This window comes from Grampus griseus (genome assembly GCF_964374135.1).
Source record: "Grampus griseus genome assembly, chromosome: 17".
Lineage (NCBI taxonomy): Eukaryota > Metazoa > Chordata > Mammalia > Artiodactyla > Delphinidae > Grampus > Grampus griseus.
The window spans coordinates 2,841,708-2,856,901 of NC_139011.1; the positions used below are offsets into that span (position 1 = coordinate 2,841,708).

Here is a 15,194-nt window from a genome sequence, read left to right on the forward strand (position 1 = left end):
CACACAGGAGGTACACAGCAGCTGGGCAGGCGAGTGGAGGGGTGGGCGAGACCAGCTTTCTATTAGCTTTTAGGCCTTGTGTTTCACAAACTCAACAGTATTTAATAGATATTTGTTAATGTCCCATATCAGGCAAGGAACTAATGCTCAGAGTATCTTCAATTGTGGGAAGTCTTAAGAGGTGACTTTGAGGATCAAAACACACTGGAATCATAAACACAGATGAAAAAGTCAGGAAGAAGGGAGTCGGTTAGAAGTGCTAGCAAATCCTAGAAAAACTGAACAAATAAAGCAAACTTTAAAAGAGCAGAATTTCCACAAATCATAGAGCAGCAGACCTGTTACTGCCACTGATCAGAGAAGTGCAGATATCCCTGCAGTTGTAAGTTGGTTTGAAGTAGCATCCCAACCCGCAGCCCAGGAAGACCCTGGTGTCCTATCAGCAGGATACAGGGGCAGATGATGTAACCTGCTTATTATGAATGTGTGCACCTGGGACCTCCTGATAAATGTAGTTCAGAGATGGTGAGAATAAGTCGTGGAGCTGCAATAGAAGAGGAACTGGTGGTTTGTTAGAAAACAACTTTGGTTAAACTTTTATAATAAAGATACCATTTCACATATTTAGAGAATTCCATAAAAGGAACTCAGGGCTATGGCTTTGTGCTGTAACCCTTAGTTATAGAGGTTATGCAGTTGCATATTGAATATTGCTAGTTCTCAATGGGGATATACTATTTTAAGCTCCAGTATTACCTAATATAAATTCTATATACTAGGAAAAATTCTTATTTAGTACTTCTAGAGTAAAGGCTTATGTAGCAGGAGAAGTTTTCTTTTATAAAAAGAGCAAAGTGACTTTGACATCTAAAGACTATAGGGTTCTGGGCTTCCCTGGTGGCACAGTGGTTAAGAATCCGCCTGCCAATGCAGGCGACACGGGTTGGAGCCCCGGTCCGGGAAGATCCCACATGCCGCGGAACACCTAAGCCCATGCGCCACAACTACTGAGCCTGTGCTCTAGAGCCCACGAGCCACAACTACTGAGCCCACGTGCCACAACTACTGAAGCCCACACACCTAGAGCCCGTGCTGCACAATAAAAGAAGCCACCACAATGAGAAGCCTGTGCACCGCAGCAAAGAGTAGCCCCTGCTCACCGCAACTAGAGAAAGCTGTGCACAGCAACGAAAAACCAAAGCAGCCAAAAATAAATAAATAAATAAATTGATTTTAAAATAAATTAATTAATTAAAGAAATGCAACAAAAATATTTTAAAAAATAAATAAAGACTATAGGGTTCCTTTTTTCTCTGCTTTACGCTTTTCCAAAAATTTTAAACTGAACTATACTTGGATTTTTTTAAAATGTCACTGAAACCTTTGGCCAAAATGTTATTTTATGTGGGTGTGTATGTAAAACACTAACGTTGTCGAGCCGTTTCATGAAACAAATAACCGGATGCGTTAAGCTTACCTTGTTTCAGTCTGTAAATAATAACAATATATGTCCATGTGCTGCCTGCTCTTGGACATGCTCGAAATTGAAGCAGAGCCAGTCGTGTAACAGTGTTTCACATTCGCATCTCAGTCCCAGGCATCGTTCCCTCTGTGGTATAACTTCGGCCACTCCCTTGCAGTCCAGCATCTAAATTAAAGTTAATCTAAGCCGCGTACACCACATTCAGTCATGTTATAGTTCAGCGTTCCTTCACTTCTCTGTCTTAATTTCTGGTCTTTAAAACATTAAAGCAGTCTGGTGACTTTAAGGGCCTCAGGTGGTAGAATCCAATGTTTTACAAAATCACCCCTCTAGACTGTGCAGTGTCCCTGGGAAATGGCACAGTCGTCCTGATTCTGGGCAGCTCACGGTTTGAATGAATGCTGGCGGTGTGGTCTGAAGAGCATGGCACTCACGGCTTTGCACCTCTGTTCCAGGCTGGCCAACAGCGAGAAGCAGGGCGTTCGGACCCACGCCGTCTCTGTGTCAGGTAAGAGGCCACACGGGCGTCAGGCAGAGGGGCCCACCACGGTGGTAGGAAATCGCCATGTGTTAGACATCTGCTCATTTTTATTAGGATTACTTCTTTTTAGAATAGCTTACAAAAATTAAACATTAAAATTGTTAATAATTTTAAAAATTTGCATAATTTTACCATCATGAAATAGGTTTAAATATAGCTCACTGATTTTTTTAATATGAGACATACGTGTATAATACTAGATTACTCACAGGATTGTATAGAATTCCAAGTTATTTTTCAGTTTTAATTCCATGTTAATTGTATTTAGAGTGAAAATTTTTACTTTTGAAACTGCAATTATAACTTATCTTTGTAATGCAGCAGAAATTAACATAATATACTTTGTATATTTATTATTTTTTGAAGTTCAGGAAATGTGAAACTTTTTTAAACAGCTTTTGTCTTTAACAATTAACATAAAACAGTGTCTGAATATTGTTTTTTTAAAAATATAGTTAAGATGTTGACATAAGCATTATCTTAACTATTTGCTGGTGTGATGAGTGTGGTGTGCTTTCCTTGGTATGTTTTCAAAGTACATGTGCCTTTTTTCCCCATTTAAAAATGTGAAAAATAGAGGAAAGGTGGGGAAAAAGCAAAAAGCATCTTCTGTGGACCCAGGTGTGGTATCTTAAAATATTGATACATATACTATACGTGTATATTTATACATGTATGCGTATACATGTATATCCATACACACACATATATGTTCTTATGTGTGTCACATTTCTAAAATATAGCTTCCTAAAACTCTAGTATCTGACAGTCTGACTTAGAAGAAATCTAATTCCTGTTAGTTTAATTTACCTTGAGTTAATTTTTACCTAAAATTTAGTTTTGTGCTTTTGCCTCGTTGATGACTGAATTATTTTCTAGTGTTCCAGTGTACAAATAGAATGGCTTATTTTTTTTTGTTGTCCTCAAACTTCTCACAGCCCCCTTCTCAAGAAATATCTGTGCTTGTATCCATACGCTTAGCAAAGATGCTCCAGTGATAAACCGCGTGGGGCAGGTGTGTGTGGGCCGGAGCACTGCGGCGCAGGAAACTGATCCCTTCCTGCTGGGGGAGAGTGGTGATAAGGCTGGAGCTGGTACTGCTGGGCAGTGCCAGATGCCCGGCGGGCTGCAGGGTTGCCTCTCCGAACCCACCGGGCTGGGCTCTCCGAACCCCCGCGGTGACACGGGGCCGCCAAGCGCGCTCATGTCCCGTCTGTGGCGGAGCAGGAGGTGGAGCAGGCAGAGAGCAGGCCCTCTGGCGGGGCGAGAGGGGCCACCCCGTGCCGGAGCGGCGAGGTGGTGAAGGACCCTGTCAGTCGCTAGGCATCAAAGGCTGTTCTGTGGCGTGTTCCATGGAAGAGGCGAGATTGAGCCAACTTTGAGCAATTCGTAAGTGCTCTGGCCCCCTCCTTGCCAGACGGGAAGCAGGCTTGGGAGTGAGGCCCGGGAGGCACTGGTGGCCCTCACCACCATGGCTGCCGCACGCGTGCTTCACAGCTGCTCCGCGTGATGCAGAGCTGACGCGCCCTGTTGTGCGCATCGTGACTCCAGCTAGTGATGAAAACACAACAGGCCTCGCAGAAGCTTCAGGTCTTGTTCCTTCCATTTCCTGGCGTCTTCAGAGGAGGTTTTTCACAGCTGCTCCTCACAGCACCTGCCGGTATCACCTCTCCCGGCCAACCCCTCCTTTCTGAGTCCGCCTTCCTTGCTTCTCCCTGGTTATCCCTTGGCTAGAAGTTCATGCTTCTGCCCCTTCTCCACAGTAGCTGCCTGATGGCTACCTCCTTTACTGAATTTAAATAGGCACTTCCCTGGGCAGGAGCTCCAGGAATGACTCACAGTCCGTCAGAGAAGTTTCGGCCCCTCAGCTCAGCCCCCAGAGGCCTCCCGTGGTCTCTGCACGGCCTGCCTTGCCAGCCGTCCCCCACATTGCTCTTCAGCCAAACGAAGTCGGGCGTCCAGCCCTCCGCCCCGCCTCCTTCCCTCTGTCCTTCTGCTTGAGCTGCTCCACCGTCCGGCACGTCCTTTCCATTGTCACTTGTCAAGGGCTTCCGTTCTTTAGAGTCAGTGATGCTGTTTCACACGTGACCACCGCTTTGGTGGTTCACCGAGACAGGCCAGGAAGAACTCTCCGCGTCTTGTGGATATTCCGTGACGGGCCTGACTTCCTAGATTCCTGTTGACCCTTCGTCAGCCCGCCTGTGGCTTGCTCCCTTTTGTGGAAGTGGACTCACAGTGTGCTTTATTTGTGTCTTCCACAAAGACTAGAGAAGAACATCTCAGCAGCCTGGCCAGCCAGGAGCTGTGTCTTGCACGTCGCCCATAAGTTATCAGGTTGACACCAAGAAAGCCGGTACTGTTGCTAAACCCCGGGGTTTTTCCTTACCTAGCAGCCTGGAAACCCGGCACCGCGTGGGTGTGGCACTGACACTGAGGGGAGACCACCCCCACCCCCACCCCAGACCCTGCAGAGCGCCGCGTCTGTCCCCCGCTGCAAGCTGATCTGTCTCCAGGCTGGTGGGCGGTGGCTGAGGTTCAGTCTGTGTGCCGGCCGTGACGACTTGTTTTTCTGTCAGGGTCCATCTCGTTTGGCCCCAGCAAACCCTGCAAGGTGGATACTACTCCAGTTTTACGTTTCCCGTTTTACGGTAATTCCGTCCACAGATACATCTGAGTCCCTGCTGCGTGCCAGGCACTGTTCCAGATGCTGGGGTGCGATAGTGAACAAAGCCAGGCCCTCCCCTTGTGGAGCTGGCGTTCTGTGGAGGAGACAGACGGCCGCTGAGTTAAAATAAAGCCGGCAAATGGAGAGCGAGGGGTGGGACTGTTTAAAGCTGGGGTCAAGAGGAGTCTCTCTGAGCAGGTGACTGAACGCACACAGTGCGCAACAGCGAGCGCTGAAGCAGGGCCTTGGCAAACCCAGTGCCAGCCAGAGTGGCAGACAGCAGGGCAGGCGAGGTCACACACAGCTAAGAGGGGACGGGTCTCTATTAGGTTCTCAGCGTGCTGTGCACAGCATTAGGTATTATCTCGTTAATCCCTACGACGATCTCACGAGGTCTTTGTCGTCTCCCCATTTCACAGATAGGAGGAAAGAAATTCAGAAAGGTGAACACACTTGTTCAGTGTCACACAACTTGGAAATAATGGAGCTAGGATTGAACTCAGGTCATTATTGTCCTCTAGGCTATATTGCCTTTCAATAGCAATGTAAGGAAGGTTACCCCAGGTACAGATGAAGAATCACTTCGGAAGATGGAGAAAGTGGGACTTGTCTGATTCCACTATTTACATTCATAACTGAAAAGTTCTTACCTGATCTTCAAGGCTGGCTTCAGATGCCGCCACCTCCTGGAAGCCTTCCCTGGCTACTCCAGGACTCTTCTTCCTCGGAGTTCTCTAGCCCACCATGTGTCTCACTATTGTGGATAGTCTTTAAATAGATGTAATGATTTCAGAAACCTTCTTGTCCACTAGACCCTGACCCCATCATAGGCAAAGACGTGTTTTATTTGTCGTTTATTGTCTGGGACATAGTGCTTAGTGATTGTCTTTAAATGAATTGGATGCCCGAGCAAGGTACGGGGAGGTGCTGGGCCTTGGAGGAATGCACTCCACGCGTGGAAACAGGAGGAGGAAAGGCAGGGACCCCCCCAGAGCAAGCAGTGACCTTGAGAGTTGCTGGACTCTCAGACGCTTGCTGTGAGCTGGTCACTGTGAACTGTTCTGGACGCACTCCTAGGTGGTTTTGGGTAAGGGGCATGGAGGCCAGCAAGCAGGAAGAATGGGGGTCTAGATGCCTTCAGACAGTTCTCAGCTCATGATGACGGGGTACCAGACCCTCCTTCCAATCTCATTGTAGGAGGAAATGTAGTTATCAGATCATCTCCAGTAGGGGCACAGTTACAGTTGATGTTGAATACATGCAGAGTTTATCTCTGAAACCTAGACGAAATTTCTCTATAAAAATAAGTATAAGGTTAACAGATTTACAAAAATATCTAGCAGAATAGCGCATTTCCTTGGGCACATTTCTCTGAGGGCCTAGAGTAATTTTTTTTAGCCTCAGTGTAAGTTTTTAGGAAACGTGTAAGCACACGTTCTGGAGCTCAGTTAGAACTATAGTGGAGAGGCCGTTGCTTGTACTACAGACAAGGGGTCTGTAAGTGGTCAGAGAGAGGGGTGCCAGGATCGGGGCGGGGGGGGGAGGCGTGCTTGAGCCACGTTCGTGTGGGTGAAGATACCCCAGGAATATAGGTATTTCTGAGGAAAATCAATGAATAAAGCTGAATTTTAAATATTTCAAAGGTTTAAACTTTGGTTTCTGTTTGGTTGGTTTTTGTGTTTCAGGGTTCTGTTTCGTTTTTTAATAACCAGGCCCTTAATCAAGCAGTAGGGCCTTAAGTGTAACAGAAACACAGGTAACGTGTGACGGCCACTGCACTGTGCACGTGGCTCTTGTCACATGTCTGGGTTGTAGTAGTGGGACGGAGATCAGAAGACGATTTTCTCTCTTGTGTGTCTGTCATGACAACCAGTGCAATGACCTCTTTCTTTCATTAGAAATGTTTGGTTTGATTGTGTCTGCTGAGCCCTTCGTTGATGATCAAATGCACCACTTTGTGATGGTACTTTTTCAGTATTTATTATAAATTTAAAAAAATGTTTTTTTACTCTATAACAGATTCTTCTGGTTTAGTTAATCATGCAACATCATTCCAGTTGTTTAAGATTACCTTTAGGTTTCTCAAGTTAGTGACTAAAAATTGTTCTAAACGAAAATAAACTTAGCAAAATAAATGTTACTTGCGTTAAGCTGCTTCATTACAAATTCTAAAGCAGTTACTTTAATTTTTTTTTTGAGATTGAAGTTTCATGTTTTATTTGTTGAAAAGAAAGAGGTCATGTCAGCTAATCAGCTTCAACATACATAAATGCAATTCCCAAGCCTCTGAGTGCAGGGTTTAAAGAAGAGATGACAAGACCAACTCGTTCACAAGTACTGAGGGAGGTTCCTTGAATGTCTGGGTAAAGTTGGGTTCTACTGAATACAGGCTAACCACCCAAGTGGCCCCACTCTGGGGGCTTACCGGCCCATTTAGGATGGGTCCAATAGACTGATTTTGGAATATTTTACTCTAAGAGTCAGGATAGTTTAATTGCATTTATTTAAGCATTCTGTTTGTACAGTGAAAATGGGAAGTAACTCTTTCTAGGGAAAACTGTGCATTTCTGTTATCAAGCAGTTTCTTTATATATGCAAAAGCAGTTTGTAAAGTTCTATAAAATATAAAGTGGTATATGTATAGTCCATAATAATTATTTGCATTTCCCCCCTTTTTTTCTCACAGTCTCTGAAACACTAGGTCTGTTATTCATTCATTGCCCTGCCACTGCTTTGTAAATATAAGTACTGATAGTTGTTTACATGTGAACGAGGCTCAGAGATTATGCCAGGCATGTTCACAAGTACTGACTTGTTTGAACCTCGGGACAGCTTCCTCATGTTTCCACTTTATAGATGGGCTGAGGTGACGAGGCCTGGCTCACGTAGCTAGCAGTGGCCGAGAGCCTGATGGAAACCCAGATCTGGGCTCCAGACCCATCGCCTTTCCATTAGACCACACTGAGTCATTGGAAAGCTTGAGATGTTCGTGTGTAGAAGGGAGGAGTAGTTTTGGCAGAGTCTGAGTCTGATTTCAGGGTAGTTTTCTCCCATTTATCAGGAATAGCATAGTCCTGACTCATTTCTGACTGTTCTGTTGGAATCCACAAGTCCGCCCTGTATTGAAGTTAGAAAGAGTTTCTCTTGTCTGGTTTACATCCTAGTTTCACTTTTGATAATGCTGATTTAGAAGGTAGTCTCTGTCTGCGCTGAAAGCTTGATTTAAACGAAAGCTTTTAGAGATTTTTTTTAAGTGCCCTAATAGAGTATTGTCGCCTAGTACATGTGAAGTTAATTTTTGTAAATTATATGCTTTATGAAATGGTTTAATCAAATTAATGCTTCTGGTGATTTTTACGTGCACCGAGTCGTACGTATTGGGAGTTTGACATGTTCATAGTACCTGGCTTACTGGAAATTCTTTTAATTCCATCAGCCACGACTAGCGTTCTGTAGTCAGTCTGGCGTTAGGAGAGACGTTCAGCCGTCTCTGACCAGGTAGGGGCAGGGCGGTTGATCGTGTTGCACGTGAACAAGGAAGTGTTCATGAAAGTGTTCATGAAAGTGATCATGAAAATACACCATCACCACCACCCCACCACCACCCCCGCCGTGCTACTTCCTTCATCCTAGCCCCCCTTCTCGCACCGTTGTCACAGCATCTGAACTCTCTTTGCCTCTTTGGAGATTTGAGGGTGCTCCTTGATGATGTCCCTCACCTCTCTGGCTCCTAAGGGAGTTGAGAAGAATACTCTGGAGTCACATGGGCGCTGAAGCATCTACGTCATGTGTTGTAGAATAACACCCAAGAAGGACCCGGAGCCAGATGGCTTCCTGTTTCTCACCCTGGAATTGGACTGAACCTCTCAGCTGCAAGCCTGGAGACAGGCAGACACTTGTAGGACCCCCGGGGGGAGTAGCCTGAGACACTTGCAGATGAAAAAGAGCCCGAGTGAGATTGGAGCAGTCATGAGCACAACAGAAATTTAAAGAGGATATTTACTTCTGGAAATGCTTTCCAGGCCACATGGATCCGTCCTCTTAGTCCTGTGAACTTGGCGTCCAGACTAGAGCGTGACCACCCCCTCCTAATAGCCTCCGCATAGCAAGGGACAGCGCGGCGCTTCCCTCACTAGAGCACTTTGAGCAAGGGTGCATTTTTGTCTGTATGAAAGTGTGCTTCACAATGGCCAGTGTTTGGGTTTATTTAGCTGATGAACCATCTTAATCCTCTTGCTAAACTTATTAACACATTAATAAATAAACTTTAATAATCTTCTTAAAACTTATTACTACAAGAAGCCCAAGTATCGTCTTGTTAAACATAAAAACAGATATTGCTAACATCTGAAGACCCAGTTTTCTTTTTTCCCCCGTCACAGAGAAAAATTTTAAAGGAAGGCTTGAAACTTTTAAAATATAAATTCTGGAATTTGACCTCACGGGTTTCTAGTAGCATGTCATGGCTTCATCATGTTGTGGAATTTGTTAAAATCAAACTGCATGAGTCAAGATAAAAGGCATTTGATATTTTTACAAGCAAGAGGCCATGCGAATGGGTGGATATCGTCATGCTTTTGAATTCTTAGCTTTTTAACTCTTCGTCATGGGAGGCTCCAGACGCACACAGAAGCAGAGAGAGGGTAGCGATCTTCCAGGCTCATCACCCAGGTTCAGCAGCTGAAAACCTGCCACACCTCACCTCTGTCCCCAGCCACACAGACACACACTCCCCACAGATGGTCTCAAGCGCCTTGAAGGCATGTTCCTCTGTAAACATTTCTAAAAGATAAAGACTTTTTAAAAACAACATTACTACACTGTAAGAACGTTCTCAGTAATTCCTTAATACCAGCTGTCCGGTCAGTGCTCGGATTCCCTGGTTAAGGCATTTTCACACTTGGTGTCGTCCAGTCTGGGGTCAGACAAGCAGGGCTGGGTGAACTTGGCTGTGTCTCCTGTCTCCTCCTGTCTCTGTGCACTGCCGCCCCCCTTCTTTTTTTCTTGATCGCAGTTTATCTGTTGAGGAAATCGTGTCCTGTACGCTGTGCCCCACACTCGGCCTGGCCAAGTGCCACTCCGTGCTGCTGTGTTGAGCGGGTCCCCCTCCAGCCCCTGTATTCCTGACTTACCTACAGCCTGGTCGTTAGGATTGAGAGGAGTTTGGTCGGATTCGGACTCAAAGATTTTGTTTTTACGAGCCCACGTGTAGGTGCTGTGTGACACCTGGCCGCTGTCTCGGTGACGTTAAGCCAATCCGTAGGTTCAGAGAGTCTGTGTTTCACCTCGTGGCTTTGGAGCTACTGATGTTTGTGCAGGAATTTTATTCGGGGCCACAGCATGGCCACGGGTGCATTCATGTCATCTTCGTTTATTTCGCTGTTATACTTCTTTTTTTTTTTGGCTGCGTTGGGTCTTTGTTGCTGCGCACGGGCTTTCTCTAGTTGCGGCGAGCAGGGGCTACTCTTCGTTGTGGTGCGCGGGCTTCTCATTGCGGTGGCTTCTCTTGTTGCAGAGCACGGGCTCTAGGCGTGCGGGCTTCCGTAGTTGTGGCTTGTGGGCTCGGTAGTTGTGGCTCGCAGGCTCCAGAGCACAGGCCCGGTAGTTGTGGCGCACAGGCTTAGTTGCTCCACGGCATGTGGGATCTTCCCAGACCAGGGCTCGAACCCGTGTCCCCTGCATTGCCGGGTGGATTCTTCACCACTGCGCCACCAGGGAAGCCCTGCTGTTACACTTCTAAAGACAGCCTCCGCTCATCAGCTGTTCAGTTGCCCTGAGAAATGGGTGACTGAGAAGTACGTTTGCCATGCCCTCCCCCTCCCTCTGTCCCCGCCAGACCTCCCTGCTGCTCCTTGGCCAGTGCCCCAGGCTCACCTCTGCTCTGGAAAGCTTTTAGCAAACGACTCCTTCCATATTTAGAGGTGCAGCCCTACAGGAAAGCACTCCCTGTCCTGCGTCTGCTCTGAGTTTGTTCTCCATGGCACTTACATGTTGATGTACCACACGGTTGACTCACTTAATCATCTTTTCCCCAACCCAGAATGTAAGCTCGACAAGGGAAGAAGGGGGGGGCTGTTTCAGTGCTGTAGCCCCAGCACGTACACAGTGTGCTGTTAGCTCATGGTAGGTGTTTACAAACATAATTAAAGTAGTCATCTTGGATAAAATAAAGGGAGGGTCCTAACACTCCTTTTCATGGTGTGGACAATATTCTTGTTATTACTCAAAAAAAGTTATGCTATAGTTTTTAAAAAGTATTTGCTTTTTAAGTTAATATGAAGAATAGTCATTACCTTAGTTTAGAAATAAGATAAAAAATTGAAAGGTAGGAATAGCTTTGCGCTTTTGGAGTGGTTGTCCTGTGCCGGGTGCCCTGGGAGTTCATGGAATCCTCTCTGCATCTCTTTACTTGAGGAAGCGTCTCTTACTGCCTCATTTTACAAATAGGACAACAGAAACAGAAGTTGGGTAACTTTTCTAATGTCATGGGGTGAGTAGTGGAGCCAGAATCTGAATCCAAATAGAGATTTTTGTATATTTTATTTTTCCATAATTTCACACATAGAGGATGGTTGTAAGAATAGTAAAGTGAAGTCTCATATGTTCTTTACTCAAATTCACTATGTCTCTATTTTGGCCCACTTGCTTTCTCCTTCCCTCTACTTTTTTTTTTTCTTTTTTAAAATTGAAGTATAGTAGATTTACAATATTGTGTTAGTTTTGGGTGTAAAACAAAGTGATTCAGGGTTTTTTTTGCAGATTATTTTCCATTATGGGTTATTACAAAAAGCGAGTATAATTGCTGTGCTATACAGTAGGTCCTTGTGGCTTATCTATTTTATATGTAGCAGTGTGTATCTGGGCATCCTGTACTCCGAACTTACCTCCCCACATCCCCCTCTGATAATCATAACTTTGTTTTCTGTGTCTGAGTCTATTTGTTTTGTAAGTAGATTCATTTGTATTATTTTTTAGATCCCACATATAAGTGATATCATACAATATTTGTCTTTCTCTGTCTGACTTGCTTCGTGTAGTATGATAATCTCTAGGTCCATCCATGGTGCCGCAAATGGCATTATTTCATTCTTTTTTATGGTTGAGTAATATTCCATTGTATATATATGTACCACATCTTCTTTATCCATTTCTCTGTTGATGGACATTTGGGTTGATTCCATGTCTTGGCTATTGTAAATAGTGCTGCTATGAACATTGGGGTACGTGTCTCTTTTCGAATTAGAGTTTTCTCCAGATATATGCCCAGGAGTGGGATTGCTGGATCATATGGTGGTTCTGTATTTTATTTTTTTAAGGAATCTCCACACTGTTCTCCATAGTGGCTGTATCAATTTACATTCCCACCAGCAGTGTAGGGGGAGGGTTCCTTTTTCTCCACACCTTCTCCAGCGTTTAGTATTTATAGACTTTTTGGTGACGGCCATTCTAGCCAGCGTGAGGTAATATACCTCACTGTAGTTTTGAATTTCTCTAGTAATTAGCAATGTTGAGCATCTTTTCATGTGCCTGTTGGCCATTTGTGTGTCGTCTTCTTTTTTTTTTTTTGAAACATTTGAAAGCAAGTTGCAGACATGGTATGCCCCTTTACTTATAAATGTTTCAGTGTGCATTTCCTAAGACCAAGGACATCCTCTTACACAGTCACAGTGTCTTTACCAAAACCAGGGAATTTGACTCTGATAGAATGCTCTTATCTTATCCACAGTCCGTGTTCTTGTTTCATCTCAATGACCCCTATAGCTGTTGCCCCTCCACCCCATCCGGAATTCCATCCCGCCTGGCACAGGGCACTGTTTTCGTGTTCTTAACCGATAAAACACAGGGAGCTGCCCTCTGGAGTCATCACACAGGAAATTGAGTGTGTGCTAAGGGGGGAAGATGGAACAGTGCACATTGTTGGGATAACAGCACACCCCGTGGGAGCGTGGCCACGTTGTCTGTTTCAGTTCTTCTCATTTCTGTTCCTAACTGATGGCCGTAAGTTGTTGCCGTCTTCATCCTGACCCTGCTCTCCCTGGGCCCACACCTGGAATCCTTACCTTTCTTGATGGGACCCTGTGGATCTGCAGTTAAGTTGTGCATGCCCACTGCATCTTTTCTGTCACATGGTGTCACCGCTGCATTTTAAAGGGCTGTACATCCCTTGTTTTGACTCTAGTTTGACTTGTCTGCTCTTGCCCTTAACGTACTGCAGTTGTTTCTTCTCTGTTCTACTGTCCTGGGTGCTTGTTCATCCAGCAAGTGCCTTATACAGAGAGAGTTGACTTTCAAGTGAGTTTGCAGCACATGAATGAGAGTGAATGAACAAAGGATGCTGGTAGGCGGGGGAGGGGCTTTGCAACCTATGTATTCAGATGTCCTTATGTTTTTTATGTTAAGGCAGTTTATTTAAGGTGTACACTTAAGGTCTGTGTCTTTGCTGATGATTTGGGGGAAAGTGCTTATAAAGCTCTTTCACAAATCAGGATCTGCTAGTTTTCTGCAATTTTTTTCTTTGTGGTTGAATGTTAGATGTTCACAAGAATCTTGAATTATCTATTGGTCTTTGTTGTTTGTCTCATTTCATTTTGTTTCAGTTTTGTGATTTGTAAAGGTATCTGTACCTTTACTTGGCTGGCTTTGTAAAGGCTTAGCTGGCTGACTCTCTCTATGTCTTGCTAAAACTTTCTGTGTCTAGTGCTAATCTTTCCTAAGAGGGAAAATTGCATTTTAAAATATTAATATGTTTCTTAAAACTCAGTTATATTAAGAAATCAAGTGTGCCAGTAGTCACATAAAAGCATTGCAATTTTGTATTTGTTTTTATTGATATGCCTTAAAATATAAGTTTGCTCTTGTATTAAAATGTGTTTGTTTTTCTCTTTCCTCCTCCTGCCTCTTTATAAAGGAGTCAGTCACTGCCAACATAAAGTTAAGAAAGCTAGGCGCTTTCTCCCTTTGGTCTTCTGTTCCCACGAACCTCCTTCTGCGGGTACTGCACTCATCTTTGCACAGACTCTTACTAACCACAGCGCCCCAGGCAGCAGCCTAACCAGATGCTTGTAGATTACCCTGAGCGGGAGTGCCTGTCCTGGGGGTCCGTGAGTGCTGTCCACTGCCGGCAGCGGTGCTGTGGGCCGCTCTCCTCGTGGAAGACTGTTGCCCGTTTGCTGGTTTTTAAATGCGTGACAGGGCTAGAAGTCGCTTCCTGGCTTCCCCTGTGGGATCTTAGTGTTTTACCAAAGGGGCCGGCAGGTACCTTTGCCTCGTGGGTTTCCTGACCTGGCATGAGATTAATGGAGAAGGATGGTCCAAGTGAGCCCCAGCGGTCTGCCTTTCCTGCCTCGGGGGCAGATACTCAGGGTGCTGCAGAGCAGAGGCCAAGGGGGGGAGTTTTCCAGCAAAGGGAAGATTATCTGTAACAATTGGAAGAGTCACTTCTACAAACACTATATAATTGTAAGTGGAAGCTCGCTGCAGAGCCTCAGGTGCTGTACTCCTTGAGCTTCTTTGGAGAGGCTGGAATCCTGCGGAGGCTTGCTGAGGGCTGTTCCCTGCTTATTGTGTGGGGTACACGTCAATGACCCATAGTTTTCATTTCCAAGAGGATACAAATTCCTTTCGAGGCAAGTAGAGTCATTTTTTAACATTTAACTGTGAGGAGCAATCCAATCAGTTTTGCTTAATGCGGCAGAAACGCACTTAAACTGCTATTTACTTGGGGTGACGTGTGGACCGCTGAAAACTCGCATTAATGCCCTTAAGTAAACATGCTAACTCCTATGATCTTCTTTTATCTTTTGAATTAGACTGGGGGGGTAATTTTTGTGTTTTCCTTACACTTTGATTTGCTTGTCATTTTAATAGCGTTTTCCCTCTCTCCCCCCCTCCCCTCTCCCTCCCCCCTCTCTCTCCTCCCCCTTTCTTTGCATGCCACCTGGATCTGCAGATGAAATTAGTGGGGACGGTAATATTTATTTTCATGTTTGTGTTACTAATATAATTATTTATGGATATAGATATCATTCAGTATTTAATGAAAGGCAAAATGTGGCTTTGATCCAACAAAACAAGTATGAAGAAACCGTGGTGTGAGTCAGTGATCTCTTCAGAATTATGTAGGGCTTTGACATGGGAAGGGTAACTGTCAGTTTCTTTACCACATCTCAGTAGTAAATTCAAGTCGTATCTATTCATAGCGAATTCTAGAGGTGAAGAAAAGTTGTCGAAATGGTATCATTCAGCAGTAAATGGGAGAAATTTGCACACTCCTCCACACATACGTAATAGTCATTTTTAGTTTGGGAGTGAGGTAGTGGAAAGGAAAGAAAGAAAAGTGATGTTTGAGAGTCAAACAGCCTGAAATAATTAGAGAACTACCAGCAGGAGTGATGATGAGTATTTCTCAGGCAGCTGAGGTTGTCACTCTCATAAACCAGAAATTTAGAAGCACGTGTAGTGTCTTGTTTTCCATTTCCTTTGTGTACTGCCTGCACGAAGCTTTG

The 15,194-nt window shown here is 44.8% G+C and overlaps 1 protein-coding gene across 8 annotated transcripts in view; it reads left to right on the top strand.

The window, feature by feature from the left end:
* PTK2 (protein tyrosine kinase 2) overlaps window positions 1-15,194 on the top strand; it is a 253,294-nt gene that overhangs the window by 161,602 nt on the left and 76,498 nt on the right. For 3 of the 8 annotated variants that reach the window (XM_082674402.1, XM_082674406.1, XM_082674411.1), the window contains 3 exons: window positions 1,939-1,991; window positions 13,598-13,681; window positions 14,639-14,656. In XM_082674402.1, the coding sequence (XP_082530528.1) occupies window positions 1,939-1,991; window positions 13,598-13,681; window positions 14,639-14,656 (155 nt within the window). The remainder of the gene's footprint in view (window positions 1-1,938; window positions 1,992-13,597; window positions 13,682-14,638; window positions 14,657-15,194) is intronic. The other 5 variants (XM_082674407.1, XM_082674409.1, XM_082674408.1 and 2 more) reach the window with 3 other exon arrangements.